The sequence below is a fragment of the Bos indicus x Bos taurus genome, chromosome 22 (genome assembly GCF_003369695.1).
Source record: "Bos indicus x Bos taurus breed Angus x Brahman F1 hybrid chromosome 22, Bos_hybrid_MaternalHap_v2.0, whole genome shotgun sequence".
Taxonomy (NCBI): domain Eukaryota; kingdom Metazoa; phylum Chordata; class Mammalia; order Artiodactyla; family Bovidae; genus Bos; species Bos indicus x Bos taurus.
In genome coordinates this window covers 48,570,137-48,583,342 of record NC_040097.1, presented here as the reverse complement: position 1 = coordinate 48,583,342, position 13,206 = coordinate 48,570,137, and the positions used below count along the sequence as shown (strand labels likewise).

The 13,206-nt window shown below is 39.0% G+C and overlaps 1 protein-coding gene across 1 annotated transcript in view; it reads right to left on the bottom strand.

Annotated features, from left to right (window-relative positions):
• SCN11A (sodium voltage-gated channel alpha subunit 11) overlaps window positions 1-13,206 on the bottom strand; it is an 81,686-nt gene that overhangs the window by 15,629 nt on the left and 52,851 nt on the right. The window contains exons 20-23 of the mRNA XM_027523460.1: window positions 8,792-8,893; window positions 8,053-8,322; window positions 7,326-7,379; window positions 5,870-6,011 (exon numbers count right to left, since the gene is read on the bottom strand). Coding sequence (XP_027379261.1) covers window positions 5,870-6,011; window positions 7,326-7,379; window positions 8,053-8,322; window positions 8,792-8,893 — 568 coding nt within the window. The remainder of the gene's footprint in view (window positions 1-5,869; window positions 6,012-7,325; window positions 7,380-8,052; window positions 8,323-8,791; window positions 8,894-13,206) is intronic.

The following is a 13,206-nucleotide window of genomic DNA, read 5'->3' as shown; positions in this document are numbered from 1 at the left end:
GATTAAGGGAGAAATGTTACTTTTATCAGTTATATGTCTCTTTTTATAATATAAATAAGACTACAAATTCTTTGCAAACATCCACAGAAGCTTTACAAAAACTGAACATACTTCAAGTTGTGTAAATCAAACTACAGTGAAACAAACATAGAAATTAGTAATAAAAATCTAAATGAAAAGTCCTAAAAAGTGACAATTAAAATTCTCCTAAATATATGAATGCATATATCACTAATAAAATTTCCAAAAACATCTGTCTAGAGCCATTCTTACAAAAAAAAAAAAGAGAGCTTTGAGTGTCTTCACCACTGAGTAATAAAGAACAGAAAAATGAAGAAGGATTTTCATGAAATTTGGTGGGAGAAGTGGTAAAACATCTAGAAATGCTGGATAAAATAGAACAGAATTACTTTTAAAAGACATAGCTGAACTTGCCCAAAAAGTAAGGAAAATTTCCATCATCTGAAAATCAAGAGAGAGAAAAAAGAGAAGTAAATTAGTCCTGAAGTCATGGCTGGCCTAAGGGCATTTGCTAATTTCTGCAAAAATGAGAATCTTAGGATTTAATAACTACAAGGGGGTCATGGGGAAAAGACAGTGTGGTTAGTCCAAGAACGCTGTGTGTTGGTAATGGAATTCTCCAAGTGCTGCCATTAAAGAGTGAAGAAGAAAACCAAACGTATCTGTTGGGGAGAGAAGACAACCAGGACATTGTCTTAGTCTATACTCTTCACTGGTAATTTGTGAATCCAAGCCTGCCTTGATGAGGGTGTGGGGTTTAAATTTACACTACAGTATGGACCAAAAAATACAGTCCTAGAACAGTCTTTCCAACAAATGGCACCAGGAAAACTGGATACTGCTGCTACTGCTAAGTCACTTCAGTCGTGTCCGACTCTGTGCGACCCCATAGACAGCAGCCCACCAGGCTCCCCCGTTCCTGGGATTCTCCAGGCAAGAATACTGGAGTGGGTTGCCATTTCCTTCTCCAATGCATGAAAGTGAAAAGTCAACACTGCTGCTGCTAAGTCACTTCAGTCGTGTCTGACTCGGTGTGACCCCATAGATGGCAGCCCACCAGGCTCCCTCGTCCCTGGGATTCTCCATGCAAGAATACTGGAGTGGGTTGCCATTTCCTTCTCCAATGCATGAAAGTGAAAAGTCAAAGCGAAGTCGCCCAGTTGTGTCTGACTCTTAGCGACCTCATGGACTGCAGCCTTCCAGGGTCTTCCGTCCATGGGATTTTCCAGGCAAGAGTACTGGAGTGGGGTGCCACTGGACATCAACATACAAAAGAATGAAGCTGAATCATTACCTAACACCATATACAAAAATTAACTCAAAATGGATCAAAGACATAAATGTAATATCTAGAACAATAAAACTCTCAGAATAAAACACAGAACAGAAGCTTCAAAGCATTAGATTTGGTAATAATTTCTTGGATACGACACAAAAGGCAAAAGAAAAAACAGATCAATTGGACTTCATAACTTTAAATTTTGGAGCATCAGAGACACTCTCAATGAAGTAAAGGCAACACACAGAGTGGGGAAATATTTGAAAATCATATATCTGACAAGAGATTAATATTATATAGAGGACTCTGAAAATATAAAAACAAAAAGACAAACAACCTGATTTTTAAAAGAGCAAAAGGTTTGAATAGATATTTCTCTAAAGAAGATATATGAATGGCCAATAAGCACATGAGAAAATGTTCAGTGTCACTAATCATTAGGGAAATGCAAATCAAAATCAAAATGAGATACCACCTCACATCCATTAGAATGGCTACTATCAATAACACAGCAAACAAGTGTCCGTGAGGATGTAGAGAAATTAGAAACTTTGTATACTGTACATATCACCACATGATACAGCAATGCCACTTCTATATAGACCTAAAAGAATTGAAGCAGGGTCTCAAAGAGATGTTTGCACACCCATATTCATAGGACCTTTATTCACAATAAGTAAAACATGGAAGAAACCCAACTGTCCATCAATACATGGATGAAAGAGCAGAACATGATGTATACAAAGCCTTAAACAAGAAGGAAATCCTGAAATACGCAACAACATCCATGAACCTTAAGGACATTATGCTAAATGAAGTAAGCTACTCACAGAAAGACAAGCACTGCATGATTCCACTTACACGAGATACGTAGAATAATCAAAATCATGAAGACAGGAAGTGGAATGGGAGCTTCCAGGGGCTGGTGGGAAGTACGGGGAGTTATTGCTTAATGGGTGTAGAGTTTCAGTCTATAAGATGAAGAGTTATACAGATGGATGATGATGATGGTTGCCCAACATTATGAATGTATTTAACATCACTGAGCTGTACATTAAAAATGGATAAGATGATAAATCTGATGTTATGACCATTTTGCCACAGTAAAAATAAATAAATAAATAAATAAATAACCCAGCCCTAGAAGTTAACCAGGTTTTTTTCATGATGCCTGGCAGATATTAACTATCTTCAGTAATCATATGCATCATGATAGTATTAATACTATTATTATGAGACTGCCCTTTGTGTGTGGTGAGATAAATAAAATGAACAGCTATGGAAATTTTAAAGGCTATCATCTTCTGTACCCACAAGAACCAGCTTTCTCAGTGTGAAAAAGAGGAGATACAGATGTACTAGTTAAATGAAAACTTTGTAGTCCTAAATTTGAAGTAGCTCTGTCCACTGAAAAAGTCTCAAAATAATCACAATGAGCATTCTAGATTGCGGTATTAGAACACCACCTCTGAGAACGCCCTAGAGAAATGGCTGATTCCAGATCTGGAGCAAAAAGTGTACAAACAATGCCTAGAACATACTGTCAATCCAGAGAGCAAGGAAGTCATCCAGTGCAAGGACCTGATTTGAATCCTAATTTGAAAAGAAGCAAACTTTAATACAATCAATCAACTAATCAGTTAAAGAATGAATAAATATTTTGAGAATATAAGAGACTGGAGGAAATTTGAACATTGACTGGATTTTTGATTAATTTAAAGAACTCATATTAAACTTTTTAGATATGATCATGGAATTGTAGTTATGTTTAAAAAGAGATATGTTCTGAAAAATTGGTGGATGAAATAATACGATGTATGTGATGCTCTATAAAAAAATCCAGTGGAAGGATCCAGTGGGGAAAGACACTGAAGGTATAAGGATGTTCTTAAATCAGTAAATATGCTGGGTGCTGGGTATTTTAGATTCATTTTACTATATTCTTGTGAGTGTTTGAGATTTTCTATAATAAAAGTAAAACAAAATGGAACAAAAATGCTATGGACTGATCAAAACAGTGATTTCAAATGCAAGTTTAAATCTAAAATCACAAGGCCTGACATTCAGATTGTAGGTATTGGTTGCAATACCTGCAATATGCAATACAAGCTGCATATTACAGAGGTGACTCCATATAGCACACTGTTGAGTAACAGCAGCCATATAGTTGCCTGGGACTGTGAATGACTCTCCCAGCAGACACTAAGAAAGCTCAGCAGTATCAGGACACATTTTAGATGGATTAAAAAAAGTTCAACATAAAAATAAAGAAGGTCACAAAACAACAAGGGAAAAACCAAAGGTGAATATTTAGCCACCTGATTTTAGGATTGAGAAATGCCTTCAGTATATAAATTCAAGAAAAGAGGGCAAAAGGACAAGATTGAAAGCTTGACTTCATACATCTGCTAAATGTCTATAAATTTAAAATGTCATTACAAAAATGTAAGAGGTAAGTCAAATTGAACATACTATATAAAACCATAAGAAAAAATGATAATATAAATTTTTTTTTCTAATTTTATTTTATTTTTAAATTTTAAGAAGAGTTTTCTGTTTAAAAACAGAAAACTCAAGGAAGAAATAAATAGTTATGGCCATCAACCTGTGAAAAAGTGTTTAACTTCAGAAATGGTCAAATGAATGAATGTAAAACTGTGAGGTAACACTTTTACCCATCAAGCTAGAAAAAATAATTTAAAATTACAAAAGTCAGAACGATGAGAACAGAATAAACAGGCACTTCATGTCTTACAAAAGGAGGGTACCCAGAATAGAATTTCTGAAAGGTAATTTGACAATCTATCTTTAATGCCTTAAATTCTAGGAACTTATCCTGAGGAAATAATCAGAGATATACAGAGAGACTTTCAAGAATGTTCATGATTATTTTAGAAGAGCAAGAAATTTGGAAATGACCTAAATGTCCTTAAAAGGGAGAGTGGGGGGAATAGTTGGAATAAATTATGGTCTATCCATAATATGGGATGTAATTCATCCATGAAAATTCTTATAATAAAGATGATCTCATGATATGAACTCATAACTAATGGAGAAGACAGTTAAAAATATTATATAATCTCAACAGTGTAAAAGAAACATTTAGTATTATTTAGTAGTAACTGGAAAAGATGGTACCAAAATGATGAGGCTTAATCTAAAATAGTTATCATTTGGTGGTCACCTTATGGATGATTTAAATTTTCTTTTTCTCTTCATCTTTTTTCCACATTTACTACAATGCCCCTATAGATTATTGAATCAGAAAAATAAATATGTGTTTGTCACAACACATGGGGGAAAAAACCTGTCTCTTCCCTACCATCTTCTTTCCAAGTAAGTTCAATAAATCTGCTGAGACTTGGGTATTGAGAGGCAGGATGCAAGTTTACGGAAAGAGGAGAGTTTATAGATTTTTCCTGCACTTACAATGATTATACATCCTGATAAACCCATGTTAAGTTGAAAATATTGTATGTAACTTGAAATGCATTTAATACACTTAACCTGCTGAACATCACAGCTTAGCCTTGCCTACCTTAAACATGCTCAGAACACTTAGAAATTAGCTTTCACATGTGTGTGAAAGTCACTCAGTCATGTCTGACTCTTTGTGACCCCATGGACTATACAGTCCTTGGAATTCTCCAGGCCAGAATACTGAGGTGGGTAGCCTTTTCCTTCTCCAGGGGATCTTTCCAATCCAGGGATTGAACCCAGATCTCCCACATTGCAGGTGGATTCTTTACCAGCTGAGCCACAAGGGAAGCCCAAGAATACTGGAGGGGGTAGCCTATCCCTTCTCCAGGAGATCTTATTCGATTCCAACCCAGGAATCGAATTGGAGTCTCCTGCATTGCAAGCTATCAGGGAAGCCCAGAAATTAGATTACAGTTGGGCAAAATCATGTAACACAAACCCTATTTGAAAATAAACGTTGAATATCTCATTTAGTTTATCAAATACTGTACTGAAAGTGAAAAACAGAATGGTTGTATGGATACAGAATGTTGTAAATATATACCTACTGTTTATCCTCAGTGAGCCACGGATGATTGGGAGCTGTGGCTGCTGCCACTCAGTGTCACAGGAAAGTATTGTACTATATATCTCTAGCCAAGGAAAAGATCACAGTTCAAAACCTGTAGTAAAGTTTCTACTCAATGCGTATCATTTCTGCCTCATTGTAAAAGTTGAAAAATCATGTAAATTGAACTATCCTAAGTCAGGGATTGTACTCTTTTTATCCTGAATAACAAGATACACTTGCAAGGTTACTACAATTTGACATAAATACTAATCCTGATATTTGTTTTTCTATTAGAGTTCAACAATGGCCTTTGTTTAAGAGGGTAGAGTGAAGAATAAAAACAATGATTAATAAAACCCAGCTAATGCAGTCCCTTTTCAGCCATATCCTCAAGACTCTTTCCTTAAGAGGCTCCCTCTTCATTCTTATGCAGATGATAAAGGCTACTTTGCACAACAATCTAGAACTGATTTATGCTCCATCCAAGCTCTTTGGAGAAATGAGGAGGTAAAAATACCAAATCAGGACAATCCCCATACTTATCTTTTTCTGCTGTTGGTTGAAGTTGTCAATAATAACACCAGTAAAGAGATTCAGAGTGAAGAATGAGCCAAAGATGATAAAAACTACGAAGTAAAGGTACATGGAAGAACGTGCCTCAAACTGTGGCTGTTGTCCTTCCTGTTAGGGGTTGTTTTAATGAAAGAAGAAAACAGTTACTGGAGAAAAATATGAGCCATCCTAACTGCTTGGTAGCAGCACCATTAACCACTCAGCCTCCTCCAGTGAGCCGTGGTCCTTCAGGGAGCCCCCTTCCCCTCTTTCAGTTTCCCCCAGCGCAGCTTGAGTGGTACCATACAGTGGGGAGGGGGTGTGGCGGAGCATTTGGATTTTTCTTTGAAGCGATGGAGAATCACTGAAGGGCTGTGAGACAGGAGAGTAGCACGGTTGCGTGTGTCCTTTGAAAACGTCTCTAGGATGTCCATATAGACACATAACTGGAGGGAGCCAAACTGAAGATGGCCCCCAGAGAAGGGACATGTCCATTTCACGCAAAGGAGCTTAACTACCAATCCTTGCTGAATTATCTACATGGTTCCTACAGAGCCCGCTACACTATTGTGTTTAGTCTGTGCTTGTGTTCTGTCACTCTTGAATTCCGAGTGCCTGGCATAGCTTGTGACATGAGGTTCTCCACACACACTGAACAAGTGTATGAATGAATGAATGGTCAAGCTCTGGAAGGGACAAAAATGGACTACAACCCAGCTGGCCTAGCTTGAGGGATGACCGAAAGCATCCAGATCCCTTCTGTCCAAGTTCTTCACGAGGCTCTGGTTTTATTCATTTTGGGGATAGGGGTAGGAGGACCTCTCTTTTCTTTCCTCTAATCATATTCAAAGATAGAGATGAGTGTTGATAGCTCTATCATCTGCTCAAAGGACTTATGATATTGTTACTGAACACCCGCCATAGAAACCACTGTATTGGACATAAATATTTGAAACAATTATTTTTCTCTGTTGCCTCAAACAGTACCTAACCTTAGTCCCACTTGGCTTCAGGCATCTACTTGTTTGAATTAAGGGTAGGCATTAGTCTGGAAATAATCTAATGGAAAGAAGGAATTAATATTCAGTTAATTCAACTGATAATTTAACATAAGATTATGCAGCAAGCTGATAATCTTGCAAAGGGAGGTTCAGATAGAAAGAGGAACAGAGAAAAGCTCACCTCACTTGTACCCAGGGAATTGTCAGAAAGGGAAATAGACGGAGAACATCAGAGCTGTCAGCATGCTAGGATGTAATACTCAGAGGAGGATGAATAAGAACCCTTTTAACCCCTGTTTCACAGTGTTTGTCTTAATGTAAAAAAGGCAGAGAACCCTGGCCACTGGAACTATGATGAGGGAAGTTCTAGGCTGGCCATATATAGTCATGATTCTCCTGATTTGATCTTAGCACTCTACAGCATGGTAGAACACAAGCTCACCTCTGTGGAATCAACAGCTGCATACATAATATCCATCCAGCCCTTAAATGTTGCCTGCAATGAAAGAAGAGAAACATGAACACCATTATAGGCTTGTCATCAACATACAAAAGCCAGCAAGTCCAGCGGGCAGATATATATAAGATGATGATCCACCCTTCCTGGACAGAATGCCTACATAAAGGAACAGCTAAAAAAAGGTCATGGGCATGTGTTTTGTATTATTTTTTCTTCATTTTCACAAGATAAAAAGTTTAAAGACAAGAGAAATTTCTGCCTTAAAAATTCCTAGAAAAGTTATGGACCAGCTGATGCAAAGAACCTGATTAAGGCTCTTTCCTGATGCCACATCTATTTGCGCTATCTGTCCAAGACCTTGCAACCATGGTTTGACATGGGACTGTTCCCACAGGGAACTGTTACTACAGGTGTGGCTTGGCATCTGAGGCTCCATGTCTCTCTGGCTGGAGCTAAGGAGAACAAGGCACCACAGGACAGAGTGTGAGGTCCAAACCCTTACAGGGTCTTGGAGGTTGAAGCTCAGTAGACAATCAAGTTGGCGATGCTCAGTGGGGAACAACTCCAGAGGGCATTAGCTCCCATGAGGAAACTGGGGTTTGATTACATTATTTCAATGGAGTCATTATATTTTTATTAGCTGAGAAATGGTTTATGATTCTTTTAAGGGTTCTTTCCCCAGAGTGAAAAACAAACCAACAGCACTTACCACTTGCAGTAGCGCAAGGTAAGCCATTAACACGTTGTCAAAGTTGACATCCGGGGTGTCCCAATAGAAATGTCCACTTTCACATTGATTCCGGTTTGCAACAATGTTATAATCTATAACTGATTTTACATCTGTTGCATTAACACATCTTCCAAATCTTCCAGAAAACAGACTTACTCCCAGGATACAAAATATGAGCCAGAAAATGAGGCAGACAAGCAAAACATTCAGAATAGCAGGTATGGCACCTATGAGAGCATAAACTACCACCTTAAGGAAACAAAGCAGAAGAAAAACATAACAGATGTGTGAGACTCACCAAGCTCTTAATCTTCCCAGGATGGGTCTGATGTGTGGGGCTGCATTTCTTGAAACCTCATCTTTACATTCCAACCCTGAACCCCAACCCCATGGCAAGCCCTGCTCTCAGCTCCCTACATTACAGGTCCTTTCGGTTGCTACAGGATCGTTTGAGAAGTGTCTTCTGATGATGGTGTTTGAGACATCTGCCCTAGGACTGAAGGGAAGCCAGAGCCTAGCTCGACTGTCACAGAAGTGCTTTTAGGTGAAGACTATATCTTGGACTTTTCTCTACCTCTGAATTCTAAGCAGTGGGCCAGATGGGAAGGAGTCCAGGAAAAGTTTGACAATTTAAGGGATGTCCAGCCCAAGAAGAGCAGTTGGCTTCTCTACCTTTCCCTGCTAGCTGACTTTCCTCCATTCCATCTAAAGAACATACCTTCATTCCTTCAAACTGGGACAGTGCTCGCAGGGGCCTCAGTGCTCGAAGAATCCGGAAGGACTTCAAGCCCATTAAGTCGATGAGACTGGTCACAGAGACCTGGTGGGAAAGGAAGCTATGCATAGTACATCCAACTTGGTGACCAGAGAACCCAGTGGTGTTAAGAGCCATCTTTCTGAGAGGCGAATGCATGCCCACAGTGGTTTATCCAGACAGAAACCAACCAGACCCAGCTGGAAGGGGAGGGCAGGTTAGAGGCTATTTTTCTCCTTGCCTGGCAAAGCTCCAGCCCATATGGGTGAGAACAGTGCGTTTACATGATTTGTTTAATGAAAGACCAAAAAAAGCTGAGAAACTGTTGTGAATTCAAGGAAACCAGAGAGACATGACAATGACATGTCATGTGGGATCCTGAGTGGGATCCTAGATTGCAGTAGGGGAAAGGTGGTGGTAGGCGCATAGGGTAAATTAACCATAAAGGACCTTGTGACAACTGAGAACATTCGAAAATGGATGTGGTATTTAGTACTGGATCATGTTAAATTTCCTAACCTTGATAATTGTTTTGTGACTGTGTGAGATAACAGGCTTGTTCTTTGGAAATACACCCTGAAATGTTGAGGGCTAACGTAGTGTGATCCTTACAACTTAATCTCAAGCAGTTTAGGGGAAAAAATACAGGGAAAACTGATATGGCAGATGGGCTTAAATATTAATAATGGGTGAATCTGGGGAAATAGTGTAAGGGATTCTTTTGCAACTTCTTGCAACTTTTCCATAAGCTTGAAATATCAAAATAAAAAGTTACAAAGAAATAATTCTAAAAAAAAAAGAAAGAATGAATGAATTCCTTTTGGCTAACATGTTCCCTCATTCAAACAGCTCCTTTTTGGAGAATTAAATCCAATTTTCTCTCCTAACATGCTTCCTTACAGCGGGATATGACAGAGGATTGGAGAACTCTGTAAACACACTAAATTAAAACTCAACAAATAGGGACTTCCCTAGTGGTCCAGTGGTTAAGACTCTGTGCTCCCAATGCAGTGGGCATGGGTTCAATCCCTGCCCAGGGAACTAGATCCCACTAGCACAATCAAGACCTGGCACAGACAAATAAAATAAGAAAAAATTTTTAAAGCTCAATAAAGATGCTGAGCTTAAGTTGAAGACACTATTTGCAGATTTTCAGCCATTCTTATTGATTATGCAGAGCCTTCAGAGGCTCAACTTAGATGGAGAGTGCTCAGCAGGACAGGAAGTGAATTATTGATACTCCTGACTTAGCTGATGGCAAAGTTCATTGGTATCTAAAAACACCTCCCACTAGCCAATCTCATTGCAGTAGTAACACATTTGCAGAGTAAGAGAAATTGAATGAATATGGCAGAATAACCAGATTCTTAAATTCATAATCAATTTTTTAAAATCACCATTGATTCAAAATGTGCTTATTTATAATGGCTTTTTCAAATAAGCTGTTTTGTTCTTCTGCTTGTGACAGCATTGCCTGTTGGGAGAGTTATTTAATTAGCTTTTGCACAAATACGCCTACCTTGTTCCTATGGTGGTGGTTTAGTCACTAAGTTGTGTCTGACCCTAGTGACCCCATGGACTGTTGACCTTGTTCCTAACCAGAGGGAAAAGGGTTCTTAAGCCTAGCAGTTCTGGTGTTACTAAATGACTGTTAGCGTAAATGGAGAAGATGTTCCTGGAGGGACATTGTATACCTTTTCACCTGGAACCTCACCCCTAACTGAAACATCCATGAGAAACGCTGACAAGAACATATCCCCGTTCTTTTCCACTCTGTGGCATTCTTCCAGGTGGGAAGCTATCACTAGTTTTATTTTATTCCTACCTAGCTTGCATTAATCTCCCTGTACTATGTTTTTGAGATTCCTATCATGTTGATATATATTCTTATGGTTTTCTCCTTTTGACTGTTATGGAATATTACAGCATATATTTATATTTTATGAATTCATTCCTCCTTGGTAAATACCTAAGTTATTTCCATTTCTTTGCTACTATGAACAATAGCAAACTAGACAGACATGCATTTTTCCTGGGTACATACGCAAGAGTTTTCCTTAAACGTATAACTAGAAGTGGTATTTCCGGAATTGTAAATTGGGTTCATTTGTAATTTTAACTTAATGGTGCAAAACTTTCCCCAAATGTCTTGTATAGCAGTTAGCAGTGATTAGAAATTCCATTTTCCTAAATCCTTCTCGTGTTAGATATTATCCAACTTAAAAATTTTTGTCTGTCTGATAAGTAAAAAGAAGTCTCATTTTAATATGTATTTTTGTGCTAACTGGTGATATGACTAGTGTGTATTTCTTCATACATTTGTTAGCAACTCAAGATCCTTCTGTGAATTGCCTGTTTGCATCCTCCTCCCATTCTTACACTGGGTTGTCTTTTTCTTGTTGATCTGTAGGCGGTATTTATTTACAGTGGATAATCACTATCTGTTATGCATCATGTGTGCTCAGTCACTTCAGTCGTGTCTGACTCTTTGAGACCCTATGGACTGTAGCCCACCAGGTTCCTCTGTCCATGGTATTCTCCAGGCAAGAATACTGGAGTGGGTTACCAACCCTACCTCCAGACACAAAACCTGTGTCTGACCCAGGGACCAACCTGTGTCTCCTGCACTGCAGGTAGATTCTTTACTGCAGATCTACCCGGTAAGCTCAACTATCTGTTTTATATGTGGTATATACTGTCTCGAGGGTCTAGCCTGTCTTTTATAATCATGGTGTTGTTGAACAAAAAAAAAGAAAGTCTTATATTTTGATATATATTTGTGGTTGTGTTTGCAGTTTCCTATTCCAAAATTATAAAGATCATTTTATTTAATCTTGAGTAACAAGCAACATAAGAAGATTATTCACATTATGCAGTGGTGTACATCACTGCTGGGCATCCCACATGGTCCTAAGTGGTAAAGAACCTGACAATGCAGGAGACTTAAGAGACATGGGTTCAATCCCTGTTGGGAAGATCCCCTGGAGAAGGACATGGCAATCCACTCCACTATTCTTGCCTGGAGAAACTCCTGGACAGCTGAGCCTGGCAGGCTACAGTCCATAGCGTCGCAGAGTCAGACACGACTAAACTGACTTAGCACACACACACATAACTTCACTACCACATTACAGACATGAACTGTGAAGCCCAGTGGATCAGCACCTTGTTTCAGATGGAATTGGGTCTGTACAGTGCTAAGGCTGGTACCAGTAATAGTGGACTACACTTAGTGCTTTCTCTGGGATTTATAAAGCTATATAGTTAAAGGATTATATCTTCTCTTGCTCTATGCATTTTTGTTCCATTCATTTTGTTATCAAGGTTATGTTTGTCTCATTAAATAAGTTTGCATGCCTCCCCTCCTTTTCTGTTCCTTGTCTTAATTTGAGTAAGGTTGGGATGCACTGCTTGTCTTAGTTCAGGCTGCTATATCAGAATACCATACCATAGCCTGGATATATAAACAACAGAAATTTCTTACAGTCTGAAGGCTGGAAATTCCAAGATTAAGATGCTGGCAGAGTCAGTGTCTGGTTGAGGACCTATTTCCTGGTTCATAGGCAGTCATCTTCTCCCTGTCTTCACAGAAGGAGTGAAGAAACTGTGGAGTCTCTTTTATAAGATCACTAATCCTATTCATGAGGGCTCTGGAGTCAATGCTCTTATGTCCTAGCTGCCTCCCAAAGGCCCCATCTCCAACACACTGGAGATCAGGTTTCAATACAAATTTCAGGGGAGGGGTAAGGGGACACAATCATGTGGTCTATAGCACTGCTCCTTGGAAGGTTGGTAAAACTTGTTTTCAGAACCACCTGGACCTGGTGTCCTTTTTGAAAGTGTGGCACTCGACTACTGTTTTGATATTTTAAATAGTTATTGTTAGCTGTATGTTTTCCATTTTGCATCTGGGCAAATTTGGGCAATTTAGAATCTACACTCTCATTTATATCCATTTGGAAATTGATATCAAAACTTCCAGCACTTTGCTTGAGGTTACACAGAAAGAGAGTAAAGAAACAGCTTTAAAATCAGTGTCCTACACAGACTTGTGGACACAGCAGGGGAGGGAGAGGATGGGACAAATTGAGAGTAGCGCTGACATATAAACACTACCATGTGTGAAACAGATGGCTGGTGGGGAGCTGCTGCGCAACACGGGGAGCCCAGCCTGGCGCTCTCTGAAGACCTAAGGGGACAGGACGGCGGGGAAGGGGGACGGAGGAAGGCTTAAGAGGAAGGGGATATATATATAGTTATATAGTTGTGACAGATTCACAGTGTTGTATGGCAGGAACCAATACAAAATTTTAAAGTAATTATCCTCCAATCAAAAATAAAAAAAAAGAATCAGTCTCCTAAGTTTAGGCCAGTAAACC